This window comes from Mus musculus, chromosome 11, assembly GCF_000001635.26.
Source record: "Mus musculus strain C57BL/6J chromosome 11, GRCm38.p6 C57BL/6J".
In the NCBI taxonomy this organism is placed as follows: Eukaryota; Metazoa; Chordata; class Mammalia; order Rodentia; family Muridae; genus Mus; species Mus musculus.
In genome coordinates, this window is record NC_000077.6 from 71,005,913 (window position 1) to 71,030,269 (window position 24,357).

General features: G+C 42.2%; 2 protein-coding genes across 8 annotated transcripts; one reads left to right on the forward strand and one right to left on the reverse strand.

Annotated features, from left to right (window-relative positions):
• Window positions 1-1,527: 1,527 nt before the first annotated feature.
• Derl2 (Der1-like domain family, member 2) lies at window positions 1,528-13,929 on the reverse strand. 5 transcript variants are annotated; one of them, NM_001291146.1, is made up of 7 exons: window positions 13,479-13,929; window positions 12,400-12,465; window positions 9,815-9,888; window positions 8,638-8,731; window positions 7,531-7,726; window positions 7,198-7,288; window positions 1,528-4,514 (listed from the first exon to the last, which is right to left on the reverse strand). In NM_001291146.1, exons 3-7 carry the CDS (start codon window positions 9,823-9,825, stop codon window positions 4,409-4,411), a joined length of 498 nt encoding a protein of 165 aa, NP_001278075.1. In that variant the 5' UTR covers window positions 9,826-9,888; window positions 12,400-12,465; window positions 13,479-13,929; the 3' UTR covers window positions 1,528-4,408. The 5 variants fall into 5 exon arrangements, with proteins under 5 accessions (NP_001278075.1, NP_001278077.1, NP_291040.1 ...); NM_001291148.1 differs by lacking the exon at window positions 13,479-13,929 and adding an exon at window positions 13,232-13,391 and having other exon boundaries at window positions 12,400-12,462; NM_033562.4 differs by lacking the exon at window positions 13,479-13,929 and adding an exon at window positions 13,232-13,391.
• Window positions 13,656-21,459, forward strand: Mis12 (MIS12 kinetochore complex component). Of its 3 annotated transcripts, none has more exons than XM_006533968.3 (3): window positions 13,656-13,811; window positions 18,638-18,799; window positions 19,198-21,459. In XM_006533968.3, exon 3 carries the CDS (start codon window positions 19,231-19,233, stop codon window positions 19,849-19,851), a length of 621 nt encoding a protein of 206 aa, XP_006534031.1. In that variant the 5' UTR covers window positions 13,656-13,811; window positions 18,638-18,799; window positions 19,198-19,230; the 3' UTR covers window positions 19,852-21,459. The 3 variants fall into 3 exon arrangements, with proteins under 3 accessions (XP_006534031.1, NP_080269.1, XP_006534032.1); NM_025993.3 differs by having other exon boundaries at window positions 13,699-14,277; window positions 19,198-21,449; XM_006533969.2 differs by lacking the exon at window positions 13,656-13,811 and adding an exon at window positions 14,284-14,633.
• The last annotated feature ends 2,898 nt before the right edge of the window (window positions 21,460-24,357 follow it).

The following is a 24,357-nucleotide window of genomic DNA, read 5'->3' on the forward strand; positions in this document are numbered from 1 at the left end:
TGACTCTCATCTTTTACTAAGTCAGCCCATTCAAGATGAATCATGTCAGCTAAACTTACACTGTTAGATGAGAACACGGAACATCTCTGTATAGTTATCTAAATAACATTTACAATATGACCTTAATAAATGTATCTAAGAAGCAAAAAAACAAGCAAACAAACACCCCCAAATCCCAGTTATAGTTTTTATTTAGCTTCTGACAGTACACTAGGGGTTACTAAAAAATGTGTGTGTTTAGGATGTACACGAAGAATGTACTGACTTGGGAATGGAGACAGGGCTTGGGGTTAAGAATGCTCACTGTTGAGAGAACTCAAATTTGTTCCCTCACACCCATGCCAGGCAGCTCACCATCTCCTGAAACCCCTGCCCTAGAAGATCCCGTACCTCTAACCTCAAGGTAACCCAAACTTATGTGCACATACCTATATAAAGACACATATAAGTACATGTAATTTTAAATAGTAAAAACAAATCTTACAAAGAATAAGTTGACATGTTTTCCACGCGCCTCCCCCCACCCCCATGTTGATTTAGGAAGGCAAGCAAACCCTTAAAAGAAAAATAACTTATGTCAAGTTATGGGCCTTGAGTAAACAAAATAATAGGTAGCTGCACATTCGAAGCAACCCAACGTGGGAGTATTATAAATTACAGGAGTCCAAATAGGCCATCTGAGTGAGTGAAATCACCTCTTGGTAAGTAAAACACCTCTTTAAAAAAACATACATTGTGTGTGTGTGAGTGAAAGAGAGAAGCGGGGGGAAGGTCAGAGAACAAATCATGGCAGTTGCTTCTCTCCTGCTATGTGGTGGCCTAGGGATTGAAATCTGGTCTTTAGGCTTGGTGGTGTTATTACCTCTGGAGGCATCGGACACCCCCCCCCGCCCCCCCGCAAAGTCCACTTATCTAGAAGCACTCACTAATCATATGCAACAGTTATCATGCAAGCATTTTTTTTTTAAGAACAAGAAAAGAAAAACAAAAATTTTGGTGTTTTTAAAGTATTGGCTCAGAGTTTGTTTGTTTTTTTTTTTTAAGGTGGAGATAAAACCTAACACTTTTGTAAGGAACTCATTCCTGGTAACCCATTTACTCAGCAGTAAAATGATCAGAGTTGGAAACTTAAATCTTTCCCTGCATGTTGCTCACTTGCCCTTCAGTGGCGGTCTGAAATCTGTTGCCCCTCCAAAAAACTCTCTTGTGGCTCAGTGGCTTTCATATTGAGAAGCTCACATACTAAGCATTCAAAAGAATATTCTGATTATTCCTCCAAAAGATGATCTGTCAGACACATTTCACTCTTATCTGAGGTGGCCAAGTCTGTCGAAGTAACTCCCTGGTCCGACCATGACCCTACCAGCTCACGGTCTCCTCCGATTGCAAGGCCACCAAATCATTGCTCCTCAATCAAGGTCAGTTTTGTTCCATCCTGTTTCCAGAAAGAATATTAAACCTTAGCAATCAGGTCCAAGTTTGGATACATACACATCGATTCTTTCATAATTAAAAATACAAGATAATAGTTTGCTGATCAATAAACAAAGTATTTATTCAGCACCCATGTGCCAAGCACAGTGCTAGGCACTGTGGTGGATACAAAAATTAAGACATAGTCCCTGCCCTTAAGGAGCTTACATTCTCATGAGGGGAACAAAACTAACATACATGTAGCAGCTAAGAACAGTACAAGACAATATATGATTTGGTATAGGAATTTTAGCACAGATTTGAAGCTTCATAAGGATTTAAAGAAGACAGTGAAATAGGCCTTAGTTTTAAGAGTTTAGTGTCAAGGTCTTGAAGAAACTTAAATCGACGTTCCTGCAAGGGAGAAGTAGGAGCAAGGTTCAGAGAAAAGACACAAAATATGCATTTGATAAGGGCTAAGACGTGATTGCAGACTTCGGAACAGAGCGGCTGAACGAGACAAGCAAGGTTCAAGAACTTGAATCAAACTCAAAACAGTAAGTAGTTTAGTCATCCCGAGAGGATGGAAGGGCAGGATCTTAGCTAACACAGATAGAACTCACCCGAGAAAGGAAATTATAGCCACAAAATAAACAGTGGCCGAAGGCATGACAATTCTAGGAAGCATGTTATGCCAACATGCCAATAGCTCCAATGTTTCCTAATTCCTCCCAGAGGACTCTAGAGACAGTGTTATGGTTCCATTTCAAGATCCAGGATGTGGACGCTTTGCCTCACGCAAGTACAAAAGAAATATAAAAGACAGGAGGACACAGAGGGACAGAAAAAGAAGTGGAAGAAACAAGTAAAAATTCATAGTGAAAAAAACACACCAAAGTATATAAAATCTATCTCCTATGGAGATGCAATTGGCATGTCCATTCATTTTTAAATGAACATATACTGTATTCCTGTAACAACGAAACAAAATGCCCTATGCTTTAGGTGTGCTTTTCGGATATTTCTGATACAATCAATCCAGGAAATGGCTCAAACTGTATTCATGTAAGTTTAAGCGGTCACAGAATCCCATAATGCAATCTCACTTTTCTGCTGACTCATATCGCAAAAAGGAAGTGTGTTTTGGAAGAATTGGAATTGAGAGGTTGGCTGGGGAAGTGAGGACTTTCCCTTGTGTCCCAGTGAGCACAGGGATCTTGCCAAACAACACAGGGCCAGGGACCTGCCAAACTACTAAGAGGCCAAGTGACTGAAATCAGCACTGCCAGGAGACAGTGTGTCACACAGCATGGTGTTCTACCACTAGGAATTCACACCCTAACAATAATCCAAAATATATTTTCTGTTTTCAGTCACTAATATGTATAGGTATTCACTGTTTAAAATGAAAATAGCTGGTGGAGAGATTTTAGAATTAAAGATCGGTCACAATAACTCCATGAACTAGCTAAATCTAAAATTAACTTAGGGAAAATAAATAAAACCTTAAAGAAACCCATTTCTGGCTTAAAAGCAAGCAATAATAATAAAAATAAATTCCTAAAAGTTACTGACAAGGCCTTCTTGAACAAAAACAATTATCAAACTTAAGAATCCCATAAGGATCATACAATCTAAGATTGTCATTAAACGTTAAAAATTTTTAAACAAGACAAAAGCAGTCCCATTGGCCCACGTCCCATAGAGTTACAATGGTCTTCAGTGATTTACTAGTACCGTACTCATTCCATTCCTTATCGAGTTCCACTTAGTCATTAAAATACTTTCTACCTCAAATGTATCTGAAACTTTCCACCTAGAATGTTTACTAGAGCTTACTTAAGCCTATGCTAACCTCTGAGAAAATCTCATCTGAAAAGCAACTCAGCCTAAACAGGATGACCCAGCCTGGGAAGTCCTGTGCCTCTTTGACATTTATGAAAACTGTCTGAGGCCATCTTTCTGAGCTCTGATAAAGCAGCATGAATGGAAAACTGTTGAGTCAGACAAGATGTGCCATCTTTGATAAGTACTCTGAACCATCAGTGTGGCTGCTTCCAAAGACCCTGATTTCTGCCCGACTGGGAAGGTGAACCAGGCCCTTGGCCCTGGAAGGGTCTTGAGCTTTTCTTGAAATGAATGACAAGAGGAACACATGCCCAATGCTGCCCATTCTTATTCCTGTGCTTTGACAACGGGTGGCCATTACTAATCTGGGTATTTCTTAGTAGAGGAACTCCAACTCAAAGAGATATCACAGTTGCTTTTGGTTTATAGCTGGCTTCTCTACAGTCAGATTCCTTGGCTACAAGAAATTACCCTCCCTTCTCCCTCCTCCTGTGGTCTAAACTTGAAGCTTCATGGTATTCAGATGGAGAACTATCTGAATGGCAGAAACCAATCTTCCCTCTCCAGAGGCTAAGACTCTGAACTAGAATTAGTCAGATGTACATAGCAGCTGTGTATTTCCAATCTTGAAATGAAATCCAGTTGAAAGCCGTGGAGACATGAGGGCAGGCACGGAAACTGCTGTGTTCAAACATACGCAGGAGAGCTAGAACACACTACCATGATTTAAAAGATCACACGAAAGCTTAAATACAGTGTGAGAGAGATGGAATTCAGTTTTATTTTGTCCTCTCCGTAACTTCCATTTACACCACGGCCTTGTCTATCAAAGAGGAGGAGGAGCACCCGCCTGTGCCACTGAGCTCAAGTACCCATGGACTTGCTCACGGCACAGGCAGGGTGCCTGGGTCTCCAGTTTTTGGCTCCAAGAGGTTATACTTTTAGTACCAGCATAGTGAGGAACCCCTGGCAAACTCCTGGAAATGTCTTCTATGTTAGTCAGTGTACCATCCCGTAAAGTGCTTCTGGAGTTAAAAATCTGTCAAGCTGTCAAAACTGTCCACGCTTTTGCAACAAGGGATAAAAGACCCCCATGGACATGTCACTGAGTCTTTCTCAGATGGGTCTCGTAATTGGCACCGCTGCTTTACCCACCAAGGCGCTGGCCCTCACCCCAGGCGAAGCCTCCCGGCCGCTCTTCAGGTAGTGGGTTGTAATTGGGATCCTCATCTGGCGTATCAAAAATAGTCCTCCTAAAACACACAGAGACCATTCAGTGCCAGAGCCCCCTTAGATTGGACGTACGATAAAGCAGCACCCATAGGGCTTCCACAAACAGGTAAGTATTGTCCCTGCCTGCCAACTACAGAGGTACTATACCTTAAAGGCGCTATACTTATTTAACACTTGCATTAATATTTACCTTATTAATAATTGTTACTATGGAAGCAATAAATGCTGATGGAGTACCTGGATAGTCAAATTCACAGGCACATAAAAAGAAAGGTGGTTGCTGGATGACAGAAATAGGGAATTACATCATGGGCAGAGTTTTAGGATTATAAGATAAAACCTTCTAAGGAAACGGCCATAGCAGCACAACACAAACTCACGAACCACCACTGAATTGTTCACTTTACAACGGCTACGACGGTGACTTCCATGTTGGAGCGTGTGGACTCAGTTACAAGGACATCCAACACTCCAAGTAGAGAAGGAGAAGCAGTAACTGAGGCCGATGTCTATTAGCAAGGGAGGCGTATACTTATGTTATGTCATAGGAACCCCGGACTAGCATGCAGCCACCAAAATCCCGTAGGCCATTTATAAAGGAAAAGTAATTTCTTTTTTCTTTTCTTCTTTTTCAAGATGGTTTCCTCTGTGTAGCCCTGGCTTTCCTGGAACTGGATCTATAAACCAAGATGGCATCAAACTCAGAAATCCACCTGCCTCTGCCTCTCGAGTTCTGGAATTAAAGGTGTGCACCACCACACCCAGCTATGAAAAGTAATTATTGCACATTAAGAAATGACATTTTAAGAAAATATATAGACAGGGGCTGGAGAGACAGCTCAGCAGTGAGGAGCACTGACTAAGCTTGCAGAGGACCCAGGTTTGGTTTCCAGCACCCACATTGGGGAATTACAACCACCTGTAACTCTAGTTTCAGGGGATACACTGTCCTCTGGCCTTTGTGGGCATATGCATCCATGCATACTGTGCACATAAAATGTAGGCATACAGTGTCGCAAACACATTTATGAAATAAATCTTTGAAAAATTAAAATTATATAGCTATTAAAAAAGTGTATACAATCACCCAGTCCCAAGTGGTCAGCCCTAAACACATCTGCATACAAGCAACACTAGATGGACTAAATAGGTGAATAGATTTTGGGTATGTCTGTATAATAATTAAAGAGGAGGTCATGACTTGAAGAGGAGTGGGGGAGACACAGAAGGAGTTGAAGGGGAGACAGGGAGAAGCAGACATGATGCAAATACAGTAATTATATAGGAAATTACCAAAAAAGTATCTAGAGAGTGAAAGACACAAGACTGCTTATCCGACAGAGAAACTGCTATGCGTAAGAAGAATCACAGAGGATTTACTTCCTTCTATTTTTTTTCTTGATGTTGTTGTTGTGGCGCACGCCTTTGATCCTAGCACTCGGGAGGCAGAGGCAGGTGGATTTCTGAGTTGGAGGCCAGCCTGGTTTACAGAGTGAGTTCCAGGACAGCCAGGGCTACACAGAGAAACCCTGTCTCGAAAAACAAAACAAAAAAAACCCCCCAAAACAAGCAAACAAAAATTCCCGTAAGATGGCCTCTTGGTATGGTAGCTAGGTTGGCGTCAAACTTTGAATTGATCAGCCTCAGCCTTCAGAGTAGATGGGGCAACAGGTATACACTAGCATACCTCACCAGCTCATTCTTTTTCTTTTTGAGATTTATTTTCCATTTTAGTTTTTTTTTTAAAGGTTTATTTACTTGTGTATTTTATGTATACGGGTATTTTGTCTGCATGTATATCTGTACACCAAAAGAGGGTATCAAATCCATGGGACTATAGCTATAGACAGTTGTTAGCATCCAGTGGGTGCTAGGAATTGAACCTGGGTCTTCTGGGGGAAGCAGCTGGTCCTGTTACCACTGAACCATGTTCATTCCTTTTTGCTTAACTATTCCACAACGCAGAGCTTATATCAAATCATTTTGTTGCCTCAATAGAGCCCATCTTCCATGTAATAATTCCCAAGAACACAACATTCTAGAGCAGAAAAAGGTCTTATAAATTAAAACTATAGCTCTAGGAACTGCAGTATAAAAGTGAAGAGATGAGCCAGGAGGTGGTGGCGCACGCCTTTAATCCCATCACTTGGGAGGCAGAGGCAGGCGGATTTCTGAGTTTGAGGCCAGTCTGATCTACAATGTGAGGTCCAGGACAGCCAGGACTATACGGAGAAACCCTGTCCAAAAAAAAAAAAAAAAAAAAAATGTGTTTCAAATTGGTAGACCAGCCAGCCAGTATAGCTTCAGGTCCAAAGCCTTTCCCTTCTGTTTCCCTGCATCTCTCCAGCACCCCCTTCGCTGATCAGAACGCTATCAGCTTGTCCTCTGGACTGTGCTGCTCATGCTGCTGTTCACGTCTCTCTACTTAGACAGCAGCTTTCACAAACCTGCAAGCTCCTCTCTGGGACACGAGTCCTAGTGGTCATTCAGGACAGTACCTGCAAGTCACCCCATGATGTCAAGAGCTCAGTAATCACAACCCTGGCCCAATCTGTTTCTGGCCAATCCAAGAGCTCCCCACTGCAGACATGTTGCTCAATCTGCAAACACTTACTGATACGAACCAGGCACTGAGAGGGCCCAAAATAAATCGCGATCATGGTTTGTCTGCATGAACCATGGAACACAGAGTTAAATACTCACAAAATAGATGGTGTTTTCAGAATTCTTATTCCACCAGGCTGATTGGGAAATATATCTTCCAAGAAAAAATATATGTGCCCAACTGCAATACCTATAATCAACCAGAAATAAAGGATAAAAGGAAGAGTCAAATTTCAAGTTTAAGTTCCCTATCATCGTATACTTTACTTAGGATAATTATTTAAAAAATATCAATGAGTTAATAGCTTTCAGATATAATTATTAAACAATCATATTAATAGCTATCTATATATAAACATAATAAACATGAAAGACAGTGACAGAATACATGATCAGGTAAAATAGTAGAAAAAGTAGTGATAAGACACTTACCCAAAAGGTCCACTATAATTGAGTTCCCCAGCAACAGGGAAAACCCCATGAGCACCCAGGGCAGGAAGGGGGCCTGGAAGTTTAGAAGACCAAAGAAGTTCATGCGGACATACGGGTTCCTTCGGCTCCACACGTAGACCAGCATTATTGTAAAGGCCTGGCCTAAAAAAACTAAGCTCACAAACAAACCAAAGAGCTAGCAAAGGGCATTAAGGGAAATATCAGCAGGAAAGCTTGGTAGGCAAGGCTAAAGCAAAGAGCTAAGGCTGCCCTTTAGCTAAGCTCTGAGTTACAAAAGCTGAGTAGTGACATTTTTAAACTAAAATTAAAAAAAGCCTGAAATTAATTACCCAAGGCATCTAGGCAGAAACTGGCTTGGGCTGAATTATCCGGATTATAGCTACTACAAACTAAAATTCTGCTCTAAAGAAAGAATTCACCCATTTTATGTATATGAGTGCACTGTCTTTATGCGCACCAGAAGAGGACATCAGATCACAGATGGTTGTGAGCCACCATGTGGTTGCTGGGAATTGAACTCAGGACTTCCGGAAGAGCAGTCAGTGCTCTTAACCGCTGAGCCATTTCTCCAGCCCTAGAATTCTGTTTCGTGATGCTCTTGCCTTTTGGGGAAACATTAATTCCTTTGACAGTACGTACAGTGAGGCTCCTTCACCACCACCACCTTTACAGGTGCTGAAGCATGCAGGCTGGAAGAAAGCCTTCTTGGCACTCGGCACTACACCTAAGTGACACACAGAACGAATTCTCTTCTTTTTAAAAACATTTGTATCAGTCTTGACAGTGACTTAATAAACGTCTTCTTACCAACCTAGTTTAAAAACGAAGTCAACTGTGAACTTACTGAGATGCTTCAAGATAATCCACCTGGGTTGAAACTTCTCGCCCAGTGGAGCTTCCTGTCCAACCTCTGGGCTGTCATGGGGGCTGTGAAATAAATGGTAGCTCCCGAGGCTACAATCTGGAGGTCTATGTTTGTGTTTGTTCAAAATATCTAGTGAATCATGGGAGACAGATGAAAAGCTTGAAGAACAGATGACAGTCTGTTCTTCAATATTTTCCTGTATGCTATTTGTTGAAGGATACAGTCATTAAAAATCCACCAAAAAGGAACATAAATACAAAGTCTGCTGTCCGACCTCGGAAAGAGCCTTCTTCTAGCATTCGACAATAACGGTATCTTAAGTTTCAAGTTAAGGAAATATTAGGAATACACATATAAAGAAGATAAAATGTAATGAACCACTGAAACATACTTGGGCTTTATACAATTTGTAAATAATCAAGCTGCTTTTCTCTAAGAATGTTTGAAGAGTAGTCTGGTTTCTGTTTTTTTTCCATCAAGCATTTTAGGCAATGTCAGAACTAGCACTATATTTTCCAAAGCCTGTCTCACTGGGATGCTAACTCACTCAAGTACTGCATGAACACCGTTCCAGTCACTCTCACATCTCTTCCGATTCGTGGTGCTCTTTCCCACACTCAGATACATGTTAATTTGCACCATACTTGGTTTGCTAATTGGGAAGAACTCCCTGCAAAGAAGCCTTGTGTGAAAACCACCTTTCCAGGCCAGGCAGGCTAAGCATCTCCATTTCCTAGTAAATAAAAACTATAATGGGAAGCCTCACATTAGAAACTTATCAGAATGATATTCTTTGCAGGAAACACAAGAAACCATTTTAGGACCTAAGTCCCACCATCCCTAACGGCTCTCTGCCTCCCACAGCCGAGCAGGAGTACCAGGTCTAAGAGGAATGACTAGCTCAGCACACCCAACTGCCATTTCACTCTTCAACTACCACGGCTTTTCCTATCTTTAACCAAACCTAAACGTGTCAAGCCAGCAGATATTCTGACACTGTCCTTTTAGCCTTGCAATCAAAACCCCCACTCTCAGAAAGCCATTCTGAAACCTGGGGAAAGTCTGCTGAGTTACCGATCTTTCACGCTGCTTCACTACTGTGCCAGCTGGTGCTGATGTTATTTTACAAATATGCCTATAATAAATCACAACTTAAGGACACTAATATCTTTTCACAGCTGGAACCTCCTGTATAAACAAGGAGTTACAAACAGTTTCAAAACATTATGATGTGATTACAAACTACAGGCCCAGGAGCCATAACTAAAATGTTATAAAAATAAACAAGAGTAATAGTTTCAACTTATAGTATATACTAAGTCTTATATGTATTAATATAATTATATACATACTATATAACCTAAAGTTTTGATGTTGACTCTATTTAATAAAGGATACAGAAAAATCATGTTAAACAAAAAATTGAATCCAACTGGACCAAAAAATAAGAAATTGGTGATTAGCCTCCAGATCTGCAGGGGGAGTCGGGTGGAGGGAATCAAGAGAAAGACACATTAAGTAAAACACATGACCAGGAAACATTTCTATCTAAGATAAAAACAACATCCTTTGACTCTGACGCTCCAAAGTCCTAGGTGGGCACATTCAAATGGGACACCCAGTCTGATGATTCTGGATTTGTTCTGTGCTGCGTGTGTGTGTGTGTGTGTGTGTGTGTGTGTGTGTGCGTGTGCGCGCGCGCGCAAGATACTAATTTGACTGTGAAATTAATATGGACAATAGGACAAAAAGACCTCAAAATCATGATTATCTTCTATTTAACAACACAAAAATCCACACTATGCTACTGAGTAAAAGGTAGGTTAGTGTGCAGAACAGAGTGCTAAATGAGGAGTTTATAGGTACTAAAAATTTCAGGGATTCAGTATGTAAAGCTGCCAAGAAATGTTTTTGTATTAGCCACAACATACTGGTAGAAAGATTCTAGGATAAATAGCCAGGTTCTGGTTTCAAGTCAACTTCCGTACAAGACAGAATTACTGCTCTAAGAGACAAGGAAAGATGCAGGGGCAATCTCACCTACTCAACATACAACTACTCACAAAGCTTTACAAAATTTACTATCATATGTGAGATAAGCAAGCAAGGTGGGGTGACCATCCTCACTTCACATAGAAGGAATTTTAAAACTTATAGCTTGCCCAAGGACATGCAGATAGGTGAAGACTCCTAGTTCCAAACTTAATGCAAGAATTTGACCTTAGCTAGGGATGGCTGCTTATGTCTATAATCCTTGCACTAAGGAGTCCAGGCAGGAAGAACACAGGAGAGCCATTAAGCTCAAGAGTTGCCAGGCTACATAAGAGACTCTGTTTTTTAAAAAAAAAAGCACAATGATGCACACCAAGAGGCTGAGGCAGGAGGACACCATGAGGGTCATGCCAGCCATAGCTACAAGATAAACGATCTAGAAAAATAGACAAAAACAAAACAAAGAACCTGACCCTAGGCAGTTAAGCCAAACAAAGCAGAAGGAAGCAGTCCTAGCAAAGGCCACAAGCATCCTGATGTGACAATGTCAAGGTATCAGAGGACCGACTGCTTTATACACCCTGAAACCCTCATCACTGGTAATTTACTTGTGATAATTCATACTGACAGATCTAGTCATTCAAGACAAACTCAGGGCATGTCTGTGGGGGAGTTTCTAGACTCAGTCACTCAAGGTGGAAAGGACAACACCGATGAGCACCATTCCATGGGCTGGGGTCCTAGGACAACTAAACAGAAGGAAGTGAATTGAGCACCTCTACTTAGAGCTTTGGCTGCAATGGGACCAACTGCCTGCAGCTCTGGATGCCACAATTTCTCAACCACAGTGGACTTTACCAACAAACTGTTAAGCCAAAATAAACCCTTTTTTTTTCTTAAGTTTGCTTTGTCAGATATTGTCACAGCAGTGTGAAAAGGAGCCAGCATTCTATTCACATGCAAACAATCCAGAGTTTATAGAATTCTCATCCTAGTGAGGACACTGACAGGTGAGAGAGGCTCTAACAGATAAAGTATCTGAGGTTACACAAAAGCTGAATCTTGAAAGGCAAGCTAGAGTTCAACGGTACAAGGGGAGTGTAACACATCTGGGACAGGGGAAAGCATCAACAAAGCAGAATTACAGCCACTTCACCTAGAGTGTAAATGACCATCCTGGCACGAAAACACACATCTCTTTAGCATTTTAATTACTGGAAAAAAGACTTCTTCAAACTATAATCTGGAAAGTCACATTCTCTTTTAGATAATGGTATAAGACTTTTGTTAGGATAATCTGACTTCTAGAAGACAGATCAATGTTAAAGTTGTACCAGAACTGAGTTTATGAGCTGGCCCAAGAGGACTAACAACAGTGGTAGGTAGGTGTGTCTGGGTGGAAAAAACACAAAATAAGGCTGGCTATCCTGTGAAACTCCCTGGGCAGCCAGCTCATCAGTCTATTCTCAGATCACATTATTATTACTGTTGTTGTCGTTGTTGGTTGTTGTTCCTGTTGTTTGTGTGTTGAGACAATTCCTTGGTATGTAGTTCAAGGTGGGCTCAGGTTCCTGACTGCTGGGACTATGGCCACATTAGTTCTTAACTAGTTGTAGTCAAATATAAAATCTCAACACATCAAAGACACACTAAAAATTATGTTCTTAAGACAGTCTCTCTCTCTCTCTAGCTCAAGCTTATCCAGCACCTGCCATCCTCCTGCTTGCTCTGTCTGCACCTGGCTCCCCCCTGGCAACTCTAGTTTGGTATATAAGGAGTTCCCAAATACTTAGCAGCTCTCAAACCATTCTAGAGTCCAACCAGGCTGTGGAATGCCCTCTTTACATCTCAAAAAGACCTGTAATCAGAGATTCCCCTACTGGGTTATTTTTTTTGAGACTCTATTTCACAGGATTTACTACTTACTAAACGATACGAAAAAAAAAAAGATAATGAAAACATTAATCACAGTTGCTATATAGACCACTTACTTGAAAATGTTTAAAAATTAATTCAGGATTGAAGTATAACTGAAAAGGTGTGATCAATTCCAACTGCTGAAATGGAAAAAGAGCTTCTTGAAGCCGATCAACCGCAAAACAAAATTTCATCATGAACCACGAAGGATGAGTAGATCTAATCATTTCTGTCCCTTGGAATACATTTCTGTCTTGCTTGTGACAGCTGGTAAGAGATTCTTTAGAATTTGCACAACCGTTTTGTATAAACACACAATGTCAGTTTGATGTTGCAATATTTGAGGATGCTATAAGGCAGGCGGGTGAGCATATTTTAGAGACAAGCCAACAGCATCTTTTACAAATCTGTGCGTCACGTGGTCACCACCTCAGCTAGGTGAGACAACTCGGAATAAGGGGTTTAACTAAGACCCTGCTACCATTAGGGATAGGTACAAGCGGCCAGACACTTATATCCATAGGCCGTCTTTTGAAAGATGTTTCCAGATAGCTCGAGATTTCTATACTCAATATAATAGTCTGTGAACCTAGCGGACCTCACTCCCACTAGTCACCTGGACCTCTCAGACACATTTTTGGGTGGGCGGCTCCCGCACTTCTGATTCACTACAGGTCTGGATTTCATTTGTCTGAAACTGACCTGGCCCTTCACGAAGGGGCACACCCTTCTCAGGTCACTGGCTTGGCACCCTTGGGAATATCCCAAACCCTAGAGTCAGCTCCGGATGTCTCCACCCACCCCTGGGACCAGACCCACTGGGCTTCTCCGCGGCCCAAACCCGTTTTCTGAAGACGCAGTCATAGCTAGCCTGGAAAAAGAGGATGTGGCGCCACAGCTGCTCACCACGGCCGCGGTGGTGAGGACGCAGGCGGTAGTATAGGCGCGGCTGACCGGCGGGATCTGCAGGTACTCCAGCCGGAGGCTCTGGTACGCCATCTTTCCCACCGCGCCTGCCCCCCTTCCCCTTCCGCCAGTATGCCAGGCGGCGGGGCGGACTCAAAGCTGGCCTTCAGCCTACCCACTCCTGTCCAATCAGCGCTGCGTACTCGGACAGCCACCAATCGCTGGCGCCTTGGGGCCGCTCACCCACCAATCAAGAGTTGCGCCTCTGCGTCGGTCCATCCTTACTTCTCCGCCTACCAACGCAGAGAGAAGGACCAGTTCCGTCCGCCAATCCCTGCCGGCCACAGCTAGCTTTCCCTCCTTGTCGCCTTCCTTTTACCAATCGCAGTGGCTCCTTTTGACCCACGGCTAGCCAATCAGGAGTGCGATCCAGCCCGCCTTGGCGTTCGTTCGCAGAGGCAGGTCTCAGTCGATTCGGAGGAGCCGGTGTTACCGCCTTCTTCCAGCCGCTGAGTGTAGCTTGAAGGAAGTGGCGGGAAGCCGGTGTGGGGCGGAATCCATCACTCCCGGGATCGCTTCGGTAGGGGCTGTGTGCTCTCCGAGGAGGAGCGGAAAGGGCGGGACCGAGGAGTGGCGTCGGGGCGGCGGAGCGTTCTGTAGGGAATCCCTCCGGTCTGGCCGGCCTGGGTACGGAGACCTAGAGTTCCCGGCATGCATCGCGGCCGCGGGGTAGTACGGGAGCTGGAGCTGAAGGAAGCGCTTCCCGTTCTGCGGTTTCTGGGCCTTGTCTGTGGCGGTCGTAGGCTCTGAAGTCCATTACATTCGTCGAGACGGTGTGAGGACCTCTCATGTTTATCTTCAGCCGCAGGAACTCTAATCTAGCAGAGAAGAGACGGTAGATGAAGGGAAAGCGGAGGCGGTTCTTCAGGGATGTGTATTCGAACTGGCTCTGGAATCTGCGCCTACTGCATGCTTACTTGAAGGAAAGAAAATAGAATTAGATTGGGCTGGAGCAAAGACTATCCTGACCGTGGCAGACGTGTTCAGTAAGTTATAAAGAAGCTTTAAAAATTGTGGGACAAAAAAATGCGACCGTCAAGACTGGTAGGAACCAAGTAAAAAGTTGGAGAGAATGGCATTTAGAAGGAAGACTAGAAAGCTGAAAGTAGTTGAACCGACCTGTGGCTCCTAGCCACTCTGAAGGCTGAAGCCAGAGGATTTGTTCCATCCTGAAGTTCTAGGCCAGTGTGGACAACGTAGAATGGGAGCAAACACTGGGGAGTGGTCTTAGCAACTTGTTGGTAAAACTGCATCTTTATAGCTACTGCCTCATTATAGCATTGGCAGTGTCCAACAGAGAAAAGGCAACATTGGAACTTTTCTCAAAACTGGAAGTTTGGATGTAGGTATTTGGTTATGTAATCATGGCGCATCAATCCAGGAATGGTGAAAACTTGGAGGCAAAGTTAGAGTGCAAACTTAAGAGAATTATAGGGTGCAAGTGGTCAGTTGATTGGGTAATTTGTAACAGATGACCAATCTATTCAGATAATGAAAATACAGTCTTTAGGAAAGTCATCTCAATAGAAACAACATATGTGAAGGTGGAAGGTGGAGGTAGTTTCAGTGTCCAAACAGTATGCGAAGCCATATGGTCTTAGTCTTCAAAATACAGTGTGGGTCTGGGAATCTCGTGCTAGAGTGCGTACTGGTATGTACAAAGGCCCTGGGAATACTCTTAGCTCTATAGGGAAGAAAAACAAGTTTATGACTACCAAATTCACAAAAGTTAGAGTATTGGTAGATACAAGAAGTTCTGGTCTACTCCAAGTGAGTGTAAAACAGCTTAGATATTCTGAGAATGTTTTGGCAATCTTTAGTGACATTATACATGCAAATAAAGTAACAAGTCCCCCAGAAGTTAGTATAGAAAAATCTCCATCATCCATCTGTTATGATTAGAAGATCAATTAATACCTCCAAGGCTCCTAGCAGTTAAAGTGAAAATGAAGACCTGTTTTGAGACCCTAGTTTGAAATATAAAGGATGTTTTTCTTGCATAGTTCTACATATGCAAAACCAGTTTTCTAACCCATCAGTTAGGAGCAAAAAAAATATCCTTATAAACTCAAACTTGTAACGTTGATTATACAAGAACAGATGATGCTAAGGTTGCGTCCTTTGGTGGGATAACTAAATAACCACATCGCCCTACTTAGATGACTTTGTCATTGTGTTAGAGTAGTGAGGAATGAATTAGTCTCATAACCAAGGTGAGTGAAGACATGGACACAGAATACACGTTCCACTTAAATTTTGTAGTCTTGAGTAGCTGTTCTCTTATAACACAGTGTCTAAAAGGTGGTTCTTGTGTGTAGGTGGTCATGGCTCAACAGTAAAAAGCCCAGACTGCTTCTCCAGAAGACCTGAGTTTGCATTACAGCGCATGTTCAGTATAACCCTGGCTCCAGCCTGTCTGACACCCACTTCTGGCCTCCAGGGGCACATACATGCATGTGGCATGTGCATATAAAGGCATATACACATAAACAATAAAATCAACTCTTTCAAAAATTATTGTATAGCCGGGTGTGGTGGTGCACGCCTTTAATCCCAGCACTTGGGAGGCAGAGGCAGGCAGATTTCTGAGTTGGAGGCCAGCCTGGTCTACAAAGTGAGTTCCAGGACAGCCCGGGCTATACAGAGAAACCCTGTCTCGAAAAACAAACAAACCAAAAAATTATTGTATAAAACTGAAAGACTTGAATATTTTCAGATGACCTACTGACTGAATAGAGAGGAGTAAACAAAAGACAAAATTAAATGGATGAGGTCTGATAAAGGAACTGCCAAATAAGAATTTTAAAAGTTTATTCCAATTATAATGCAGACTCTTCTGACTTTAAGGTCATATCATATGACATGTTTCTGACTTTGTTCCCAACAAAGTCTCTTAAATGTATCCCTGATTTATAGATCTGTGCAATGTTTGGCGTTAAAGGATCATGCAAACTTGTATCACAAAACAGATCCACAAGAGGATGAAGTAATGTAGAAATAGTTAAGAGTAGGAGATCAGTCGTTACCATTATTGTTACTATTTGAGAGCTTCTGCAAATGTAGCCCTAGGTGGTTTGAAGGTAGGAGAGTGGATTGCCAAAGAATATTGTGCCTTGATATGAACTGTCATTAATTTTATCCTTGTGGCTTGCCAGTGAAACATATCTTTAGCTGAGCCTGCAGAATCTTATATTGGAGTATCAAGGACAAAATCATAAAGAAATCATGAATCTATTTCAGTGTCATAGTCTGGCTTTTATCTGGTTCCTCACTATTTATTTATTTATTATATATTTTTTCCTCTTCTTTTATCTTTGCATGCATGTAAATATACTCACCATGTGTGTGCCTGATTTCCTTGGTGGCCAGAGAAGAGATTGGATTCCCTGGGACTGGAAGTATAGATAGTTGTGAGCCACCATGTGGGTGCTGGGAACTGAACCTGGGCCTTATACAAGAACAGCTGGAGTTCTTAACTACTGAGTCATTTTTCCATCTCCACTAATGTTGTTGTTTGTTGTTTAATAATTTTAATTTTTGAAATATATGTTTATGTGTATGAGTGTTTTGTTTATATGTATGTATATGCACTACATGTACATGTAGTATGCCTGGTCTCCTAAAGAGATTAGAACAGGACATTAGATCCCCTAGATCTGGAGTTATGGATGGATTCTGGAAACCAAATCTGGGCCCTCTGCAAGAGCAGCAAGTAGACTTCATGCTGAGCCATGCTTTAGCCCTGCTCCTCATTACCTTGATGTATGCTCACAAGTCTGACCAGGTTTCTTGATGAAGAGGAATGGGTTTCTTTACATGGATGGTTGACTTTGTGCCACCCTTTCTCTTGTCCTTTTTGGAACAGCATCTTCTTACTAAATTGGCCAAAGGTTGGCTAGGGCATAGATGTGGGCTGTGGGCTGAGAGGGAGGAGAGATGAGTGGCTGAATCCCTTAGAAGAAGCATTTTTTTTTTTTTAAACATTTCTGGTAGTAAGATGCTTGAACCAGGGTCAGGGATTTATGTAGCTGGTGGATAGGATTTTACCTAACATGTATGATGCCCAGATCCAGATTCCAACATAAAAAAAAAAAGTATTAGAACTCAATGAGGTGTTTGTCACAAAGAGCATGAGCACTCTATGTGGGATTTGTGAATATGATAGAACTGCTCTACTACTGTGGTCAGAGTCATTCAAGTAAATGAGCGCAATAATATGGAATGACAAGGACATAAAAATGTAACATGTGTATATTAGACTGTTTGCAGGGGCTGGAGAGGTGGCTCTGTAGTTTTAAGGGCTCTTGCTGCCTTTACAGAGGACCTGAGTGGGATTCCTAGGACTTACACCTGGCAGTTCACATCTGTCTGTAACTCCAGCGGACCTAACACCTTCTGCTTGTTGTGGACATCTTCGTGTATGTGTATGTGTCCATACACAGATGGATGTATGCACATACACATAAAAAGTGAGTTCTAGGTCAGCCATACCTGCTTGACTAAAAACAACAACACAAAATTTAAGACTATAGTTCTAGCATCCTGCTCCTTGGGAGGCTCAGGTAGAAAAATTGAAAATTTGAGGCTAGCCTAAGTAACATAGTGATGCTCTGTGTCAACAAAACAAAATCTTAGTAGGAACATAATCTGTGAGAGGTGTTCAGGAAGTAAAACTCTTTCCAGTCCAGAGATGATCTATGAACAACACTACAGAAACAAATTTATTTATGTAGCCATATAGTTATTACCTCTGTTTTAAAACCAATATATATATAAATTTTCAAGGGTGATTGTATTCTGACTTCTCATAAGTTGTCCACATCACTAGCTATACTTTTTTTCCCCCTCAGTTACTTCTTTAAAACATTCATCTGGTAGTTGAAGTAGCAGCTTATAAATTACATTAAGTGCCCTTACCTGGGAATGCTAAGGAATGCTCCCATGGCCATAGGAAATGGATGACATGGTTGTAGATGCTTACACTGGAAAGGAATGCCACTCAGGGCCTTGAAACAAGTGAGGGTATAGGCTTGGTCATTTCATTGAATTATTATCAGATGGCTGGGGTAGAAGATAGCGGAACTGAGGACATTTATAATGAGGTAATTAAAATGGTAGATCATGGGGCCCAAAAGGAATAGGGGAGTAAGTTAAGTGGAAGAACTGGGAGCAAGAAAGCAAAAGTTGGGGGAAGGGATAGAGGAAGATTGAAGGAGATGCAATGTGAATGACAACTAGACTAGCACGGGAACTGTTGAGGATGTAACTAAGTCAATAGAGTGCTTATCTGGACAATGGGTTCTAAACCCAGTACCACATAAAAAGTTGGGCTTGTTATACTCCTAGGATTCCAGCATTCTGGTGGTAGAAGCAGAAGGATCAAAAATTCAAGACCATCCTAAGCTACATTCCAAGTTTGAGGCCATCTTCAGCTACATGAGACCCTGGCACAAATGAAAGAGTTTGAGGCCAACCCATAGGCGACACAGCAAGAAATTGTCTTCAGAGGTTGGTATATGGGGGGGTGGAGGGTGGGATAGGGTGGGTAGGGAAGAGCCACATGTAGATCATGGAAGCTCAGGAGACCAGGTCTCTAGGGCATTGAGGCTGTGTATTTAAACTTTTGAAGTTGCCCAAGATAACAGAATTGAGGTTGGGCTTTTGCCTAAGTTTTGAGTAATAATAATTAAAGGAGATGAATAATAAAGAGGCTATGGCTTTCCTATATTTGACTCAGATTCTGTCTTTCTGTGGACAGTTAAGGCTGGAAGAGACTTAAGGTATCAAAGGAACACTCCTTAGATTTTATTTGCTTTCTTTGTTTATTTGCTTATCAGTAATGAGGTTTGTTAATTTCTGCTGTGGAAATGTCCAAATGAACATTTTCTCTCTTTTTTTACTTGCAGATTTTCACAGCTGAGAGTGCAAAATAAAGCAGGATGTCTGTGGATCCGATGGCCTATGAGGCCCAGTTCTTTGGCTTCACACCACAGACTTGCCTGCTGAGGATCTACGTAGCATTTCAAGACCACCTGTTTGAAGTGATGCAGGCTGTTGAACAGGTTATCCTAAAGAAGCTGGAGGACATTCCAAACTGTGAGATCACCCCTGTCCAGACTCGGAAATGCACAGAGAAGTTTCTTTGCTTCATGAAAGGACGCTTCGATAACCTTTTTGGCAAAATGGAGCAGCTGATTTTGCAGTCGATTTTGTGTATTCCTCCAAACATCCTGCTTCCTGAAGACAAGTGTCAGGAGACGAATCCTTTCAGTGAAGAGAAACTCGAGCTTCTCCAACAGGAAATCAAAGAGTTACAGGAGAAATACAAGGTTGAGTTGTGCACTGAGCAGGCCCTTCTTGCAGAATTAGAGGAGCAGAAAACTGTTAAGGCCAAACTCAGAGAGACCTTGACTTTCTTTGATGAGCTTGAAAACATCGGCAGATATCAAGGAACTAGTAACTTTAGGGAGAGTTTGGCATCCCTGGTCCAGAGCTGCAGAAAACTTCAGAGCATTAGAGACAATGTAGAAAAAGAAAGCAGGAGACTGGAAACACAGTGATTTCTCAGTAATGAAAAGAGAGCATAGAAATAGATAGCTTTTCTTTGTTTATTTACTCTTATGTTTAGGTCTTTTGGGGCCACGCTCCCCTCCTGTCCTGGGTTACACAAAGCAAATCAGCAGACCTTCTAAATCGCAGGCTGCAGTGGAGACCTCAGAAGCAGAGCTTGTGTCCATTTGCTTTTCTCTCTCAAACTTGGCTCACATCTGGTAAAGCCTCCAGTTCTTTTGGGATTGCACTCATTTTGCTGTTAGGTATGTTTAGTATGATTTCAGGAGGGAATAGAATCCTCATGGAACTGGATGTTTCTGCTCATTTTTGCTGTATAAAGCAGGTCTGTATTCATTGAGTATAACCATGAGGTACATCAGGGACTAATAGAGCCGGGCTGAGGACATAGCTCAGTGGTAGAGTATGCTCAACATACTTAGGATTTAACATGGAGAGAAGCAGAAAGAGGAGTGGGAAGGAGGAGAAGGAAATCAAAGGGCAGCAGGGCACAGTAGAGGGGATCAGGGTATGGGATGACATATAGTGCAATATATTAAAGGGGCATGTCCCATTGATAATGTAAGATTCAAGTCAAGCTTAGAAGGTGTTAGCCTCTCACCTAAGAGATCACTCTAGGCAAAGAAAATAGCAGAAAACCCATAAGGTAGAACATATGGAATTCACACAGCTGGAACAGATATGGCCAATTTAGGAAATGGGATACGCCTGTCACATTCCAGTCTACTTTTTGTAAGTCTGATGAGATGGGTCGGCAGGTAAAATACTTGTAATACAAGCCTGGTGACCTGAGTAGGATCCCCAAAACCTACTTAAAGATGGAAAGAATTGACTCCACAAAGTTGTCTTAAGGTACACTGTGGCATGTACACTCTCATCCCCCACATTGTGTGTACACACACAGTCTCTCTTAAGAGACAAGCAAAACCTCTGTGTATGTGTGAGTATGTGCTATTAAAAACTAACTCCTAGCTGGATTTCATGCCGTTGATCCCAGTACTCAGGAGGCAGAGGCAGGTGGACCTCTTGTGAATTTAGCCTGGTTTACATAAAGAGTTCAGGGCAGCCAGGACTAAAGAGACCCCATCTCAGAAAACAAAAAACCCAAATGTGATTGATGGCACTTGTTAGATTGGTAAAGCAGACTTTATTCAGGACCCTTAAGTTAGATACTGGGACCATTGCAGAAGGATTTTGCATTGAGAGATTAGATTCTGAATATAAGAAGTAAAAAGATGTTTGGGAATGTGCAACTAAGGGACAGAATGGGACTTGTTGGGACAAAGCAAGTATCATTGGATGGAAAATTACTAAAAGGGTCGGTATAAGGGGTTTGAATGTATCCCATAAAATTCATATGTTAAAACTCTTGACTTCTTAGTGGTACACTGTAGAGGTTTATACTTTGATTAATGTCAGTACTGTGGGAACAGGAGTGTTCCTTAGGGAATAGATTCCCAATAAAGGATGGACTCAGGTCCTTCTGCTCTGGCATGATCTCACCCTGTAACACCTGAGACAGCAGGAAGGCATGTAACTTTGGATTCTATACATACAATAAATAATCTCTATACCTGTAATAAATAAATACTTCAGTATTTATGTATTATTGCTTAATATATAGGAAGAGATTTAATTCAACACTAGCTTTTGTGGGGGAATGCTTAAAGAATGATGCCATAGCTAAAGATACTTCTACTTTGGTCATGAGCCCTTTGTGAACTCAGTCCTTTTGACTGACTGAAGACAATGTGAGAGGATTAAACACTCGACAAGTCATCTCTGGGGCAAATGGAACTGTGTCACCAGAAGAAACACTGGTAAGTCAAGCATATTAAATAACCCCAGCAGTAACTGAGAATGGTAGGCATTCGAATCTGCTCCCGACCTGGTACTGTACATGACCACGACACCCCACTAATAGGACTGTGACAACTGGTTGTGTAGCATAGACACCTGGAGTTCTCTAATGAGAACTAATGAGGTGTCTAAATGGGCCCCGGAGAGCTTAGCCAATAAGCTTCCCTTCCTGGCCATTCCTTCCTGCAAAAGGTATTTAATCTCTGGTCCATCCTGAGTAAGTCATGCATCCTTTTTCACCATGAATAATAGTTTGGAAAAGCAAGGACTATTTCCTTCCTAAGGACCACTGTGAGGGAAGCCTTCCTCATACCGAGCAGTGCCTAAATTTCCTGCAGAAGGCCCCTCCCTCCCTCCTGGCACCCTGAGCTAAGGCCCTGGGCTCATTTCAGGCCCACTTCCTCCTTGTGATTCCCAGCATCTTCTGGGTGCCCAGGAGTTTGAGAACCACAGCTTCTGTTCCAGCCCCTGCCATTTTGTAATCAGAGAAACGTGGACAGGGGCCCATCTCTCCTTAAGGGCACAACAGGAAGATTCTGGTATCCCAAGAGGGAGAATGGAATGTAGCCGAGTGCCCTGTGTTTCACACTGGTGTAGTTCTGACACCCCAGCAGTGAAGGGAGATGCCCAACCACAGTCATCCATCATGGCCCAGCCAGTACTGCACTTTTATTAGTAACAGCTTGCACGGGGAACTTGCTAATTGATTGGGATAAGGAAGTAGCAAAAAGACATCTCTGCTTTGGTACAGAAGAACTGTTTTATTCCCAGAACAGATCCTTTGCAAGAGCAAGAGCCTGGTGGTGGTAAGCAGTTAGCAGCCCTGGAGTTCAAGAGACCTTGGAAAGAAGCCAGTGCCCTCTGGCTTTTGTTGTTGTTTGGTTGGTTTCTGTTTTGTTTTGTTGAGGCAAGGTTTCACGTGATCGTATTGGCCTCTCCCTCCACAATGCTAGGTTTACTACACCTGGCTTACTGTGGCTTTTTACTTAGATAAAAATTATCACATTTATTTCAATTTAGCACATTGGAAAAATAATGTAGTTGAATGAGGATCACTCAAAGATACATTTGTATTCTAATTTCCGGGACTTAAGTGTTGTCTTAAAGAGCATCTTTGTAAATATAATTAAGTATGAAGAGATCATTTTGAACTATCTTGGTGGGCCCTAATCCAGTGATGATAAATATACCTGCAAATGAAAGGTTTGAGATGAAAGACATGTTGTTTTGTGACCTAGACAGTTTGGAGTAATGCAGCCACAAGGTGGAAGAGGCAGGGCACAGATTTTTAGAGCACCCAGTAGTGGCTCTGTGGACACATTGTAGATTTCTGGTTTTCCACAGCTGTGACTACATTTTTGGTGTTCTAGGTCCCTGAGGTTTTTTTTTTTTTTTTTTTTTTTTTAATAGCAGCTGTGGGCCTAGTGAGATCAGAGTAAGATAACTGATAAGGCTGTAGGATACCTCTTAGGAAAGTAAAATCTGAGACCTCTTGTCCCAGATAGCAAAGTTCTGTTTTCTCTTTCAAGCATAATGTTTCATAATCGGAAATGGCGTCATGTGTGATGACTTCTGCCCATCACTGAAACTTAGAACAGGACACTTGCCCCAAACAATTGGCACTGGGTCAATTTTGATCTACTGGAAGTAGATACCTGATATTTTACCTGCCCACAACATCCATAACACTTCAGTTTTTATTTGAGAAGTTATTTTCATGTCTGTTTTGTCCCTTTTGGCCAAAAGTAAATATGTGATCCCAGCTAGGTCAATAAGGATATAGAATTTTTAAAATGCATGTTTTTGTTATGAGGGGCTGAACCTAGCTATAGTGTTCACACTAAGATATACCACTAAACTATACTCCTGTATTCCTGGAATTTGTGCAACATAAAACAAAAGGATGGGTATGTTTGATTTTTATTTTATGGGTATGCATGTTTTGTTTCTATGTGCATGGTGTCCTGGCAGAGGCCAGAAGAGGGCGTTGGATCTTTAGAACTGGAGTCAGGGAAGCCCAAACCCTGTCCTCTAAGAACTGTGAGTGTCCTTTCCCCAGCTCACAGGTAATTTTTTTTATGGTGAAACCCTGATAAGGCTATTATTAGGCAGGAAAAGGCCTGAGAATTTGGACAAGGCAACCTCAAAATTAGTATATTGTTGAGAATCAGTATAGGAAAGGAGTCACCTACAAAATAGTGGAGAGATGCATGGTCACCGTGGGAAAACCTAACAGGAAGGTGGGCCAGACGTATGATGATGCTGAGGCAACAAGTGGATGATGGGAGAACAGAGGTTAGAAGATACAGGCCACCCAGCACTTGGGAGACAGAGGCAGGAGGGTCTCAGAGTTCAAGGCCAGCCTGGTCACAGAGGAATAAGCAGCTGTATGGGAAGAAAAGTAATTGAATCTTGGGTATGGGTGGCCTTGATGTATGGTAGGTGGATGCTAAAGGCTGGAGTACAACAGTGGGGAGACAATATTTGTGGGATAGCAATGCATTCTGAAATTAGGAACAATATAGGTTATTTGTTTTTGCTGTACTGGGTTTGGAACCTAGGGTTCATAATATTGAACTACGCCCCAACTGGGGCTGGGTACTTGAGAATTTAAGTTTTTTTTGTCTTTGTGTATG

What these genes read in the sequence shown, in the direction of transcription:
- Mis12 (XM_006533968.3), top strand. Translation starts at nt 19,231, where the DNA reads ATGTCTGTGGATCCGATGGCCTATGAGGCCCAGTTCTTTGGCTTCACA.
- Derl2 (NM_033562.4), bottom strand. Translation starts at nt 13,324, where the DNA reads ATGGCGTACCAGAGCCTCCGGCTGGAGTACCTGCAGATCCCGCCGGTC. An exon ending in TCCTCACCACCGCGGCCGTG is followed by an intron (nt 12,466 to 13,231) that starts GTGAGCAGCTGT and finishes TTTCCATTTCAG; the next exon opens with CAGTTGGAATTGATCACACC. An exon ending in CTGAAAACACCATCTATTTT is followed by an intron (nt 4,515 to 7,197) that starts GTGAGTATTTAA and finishes TGTGTGTTTTAG; the next exon opens with GAGGACTATTTTTGATACGC.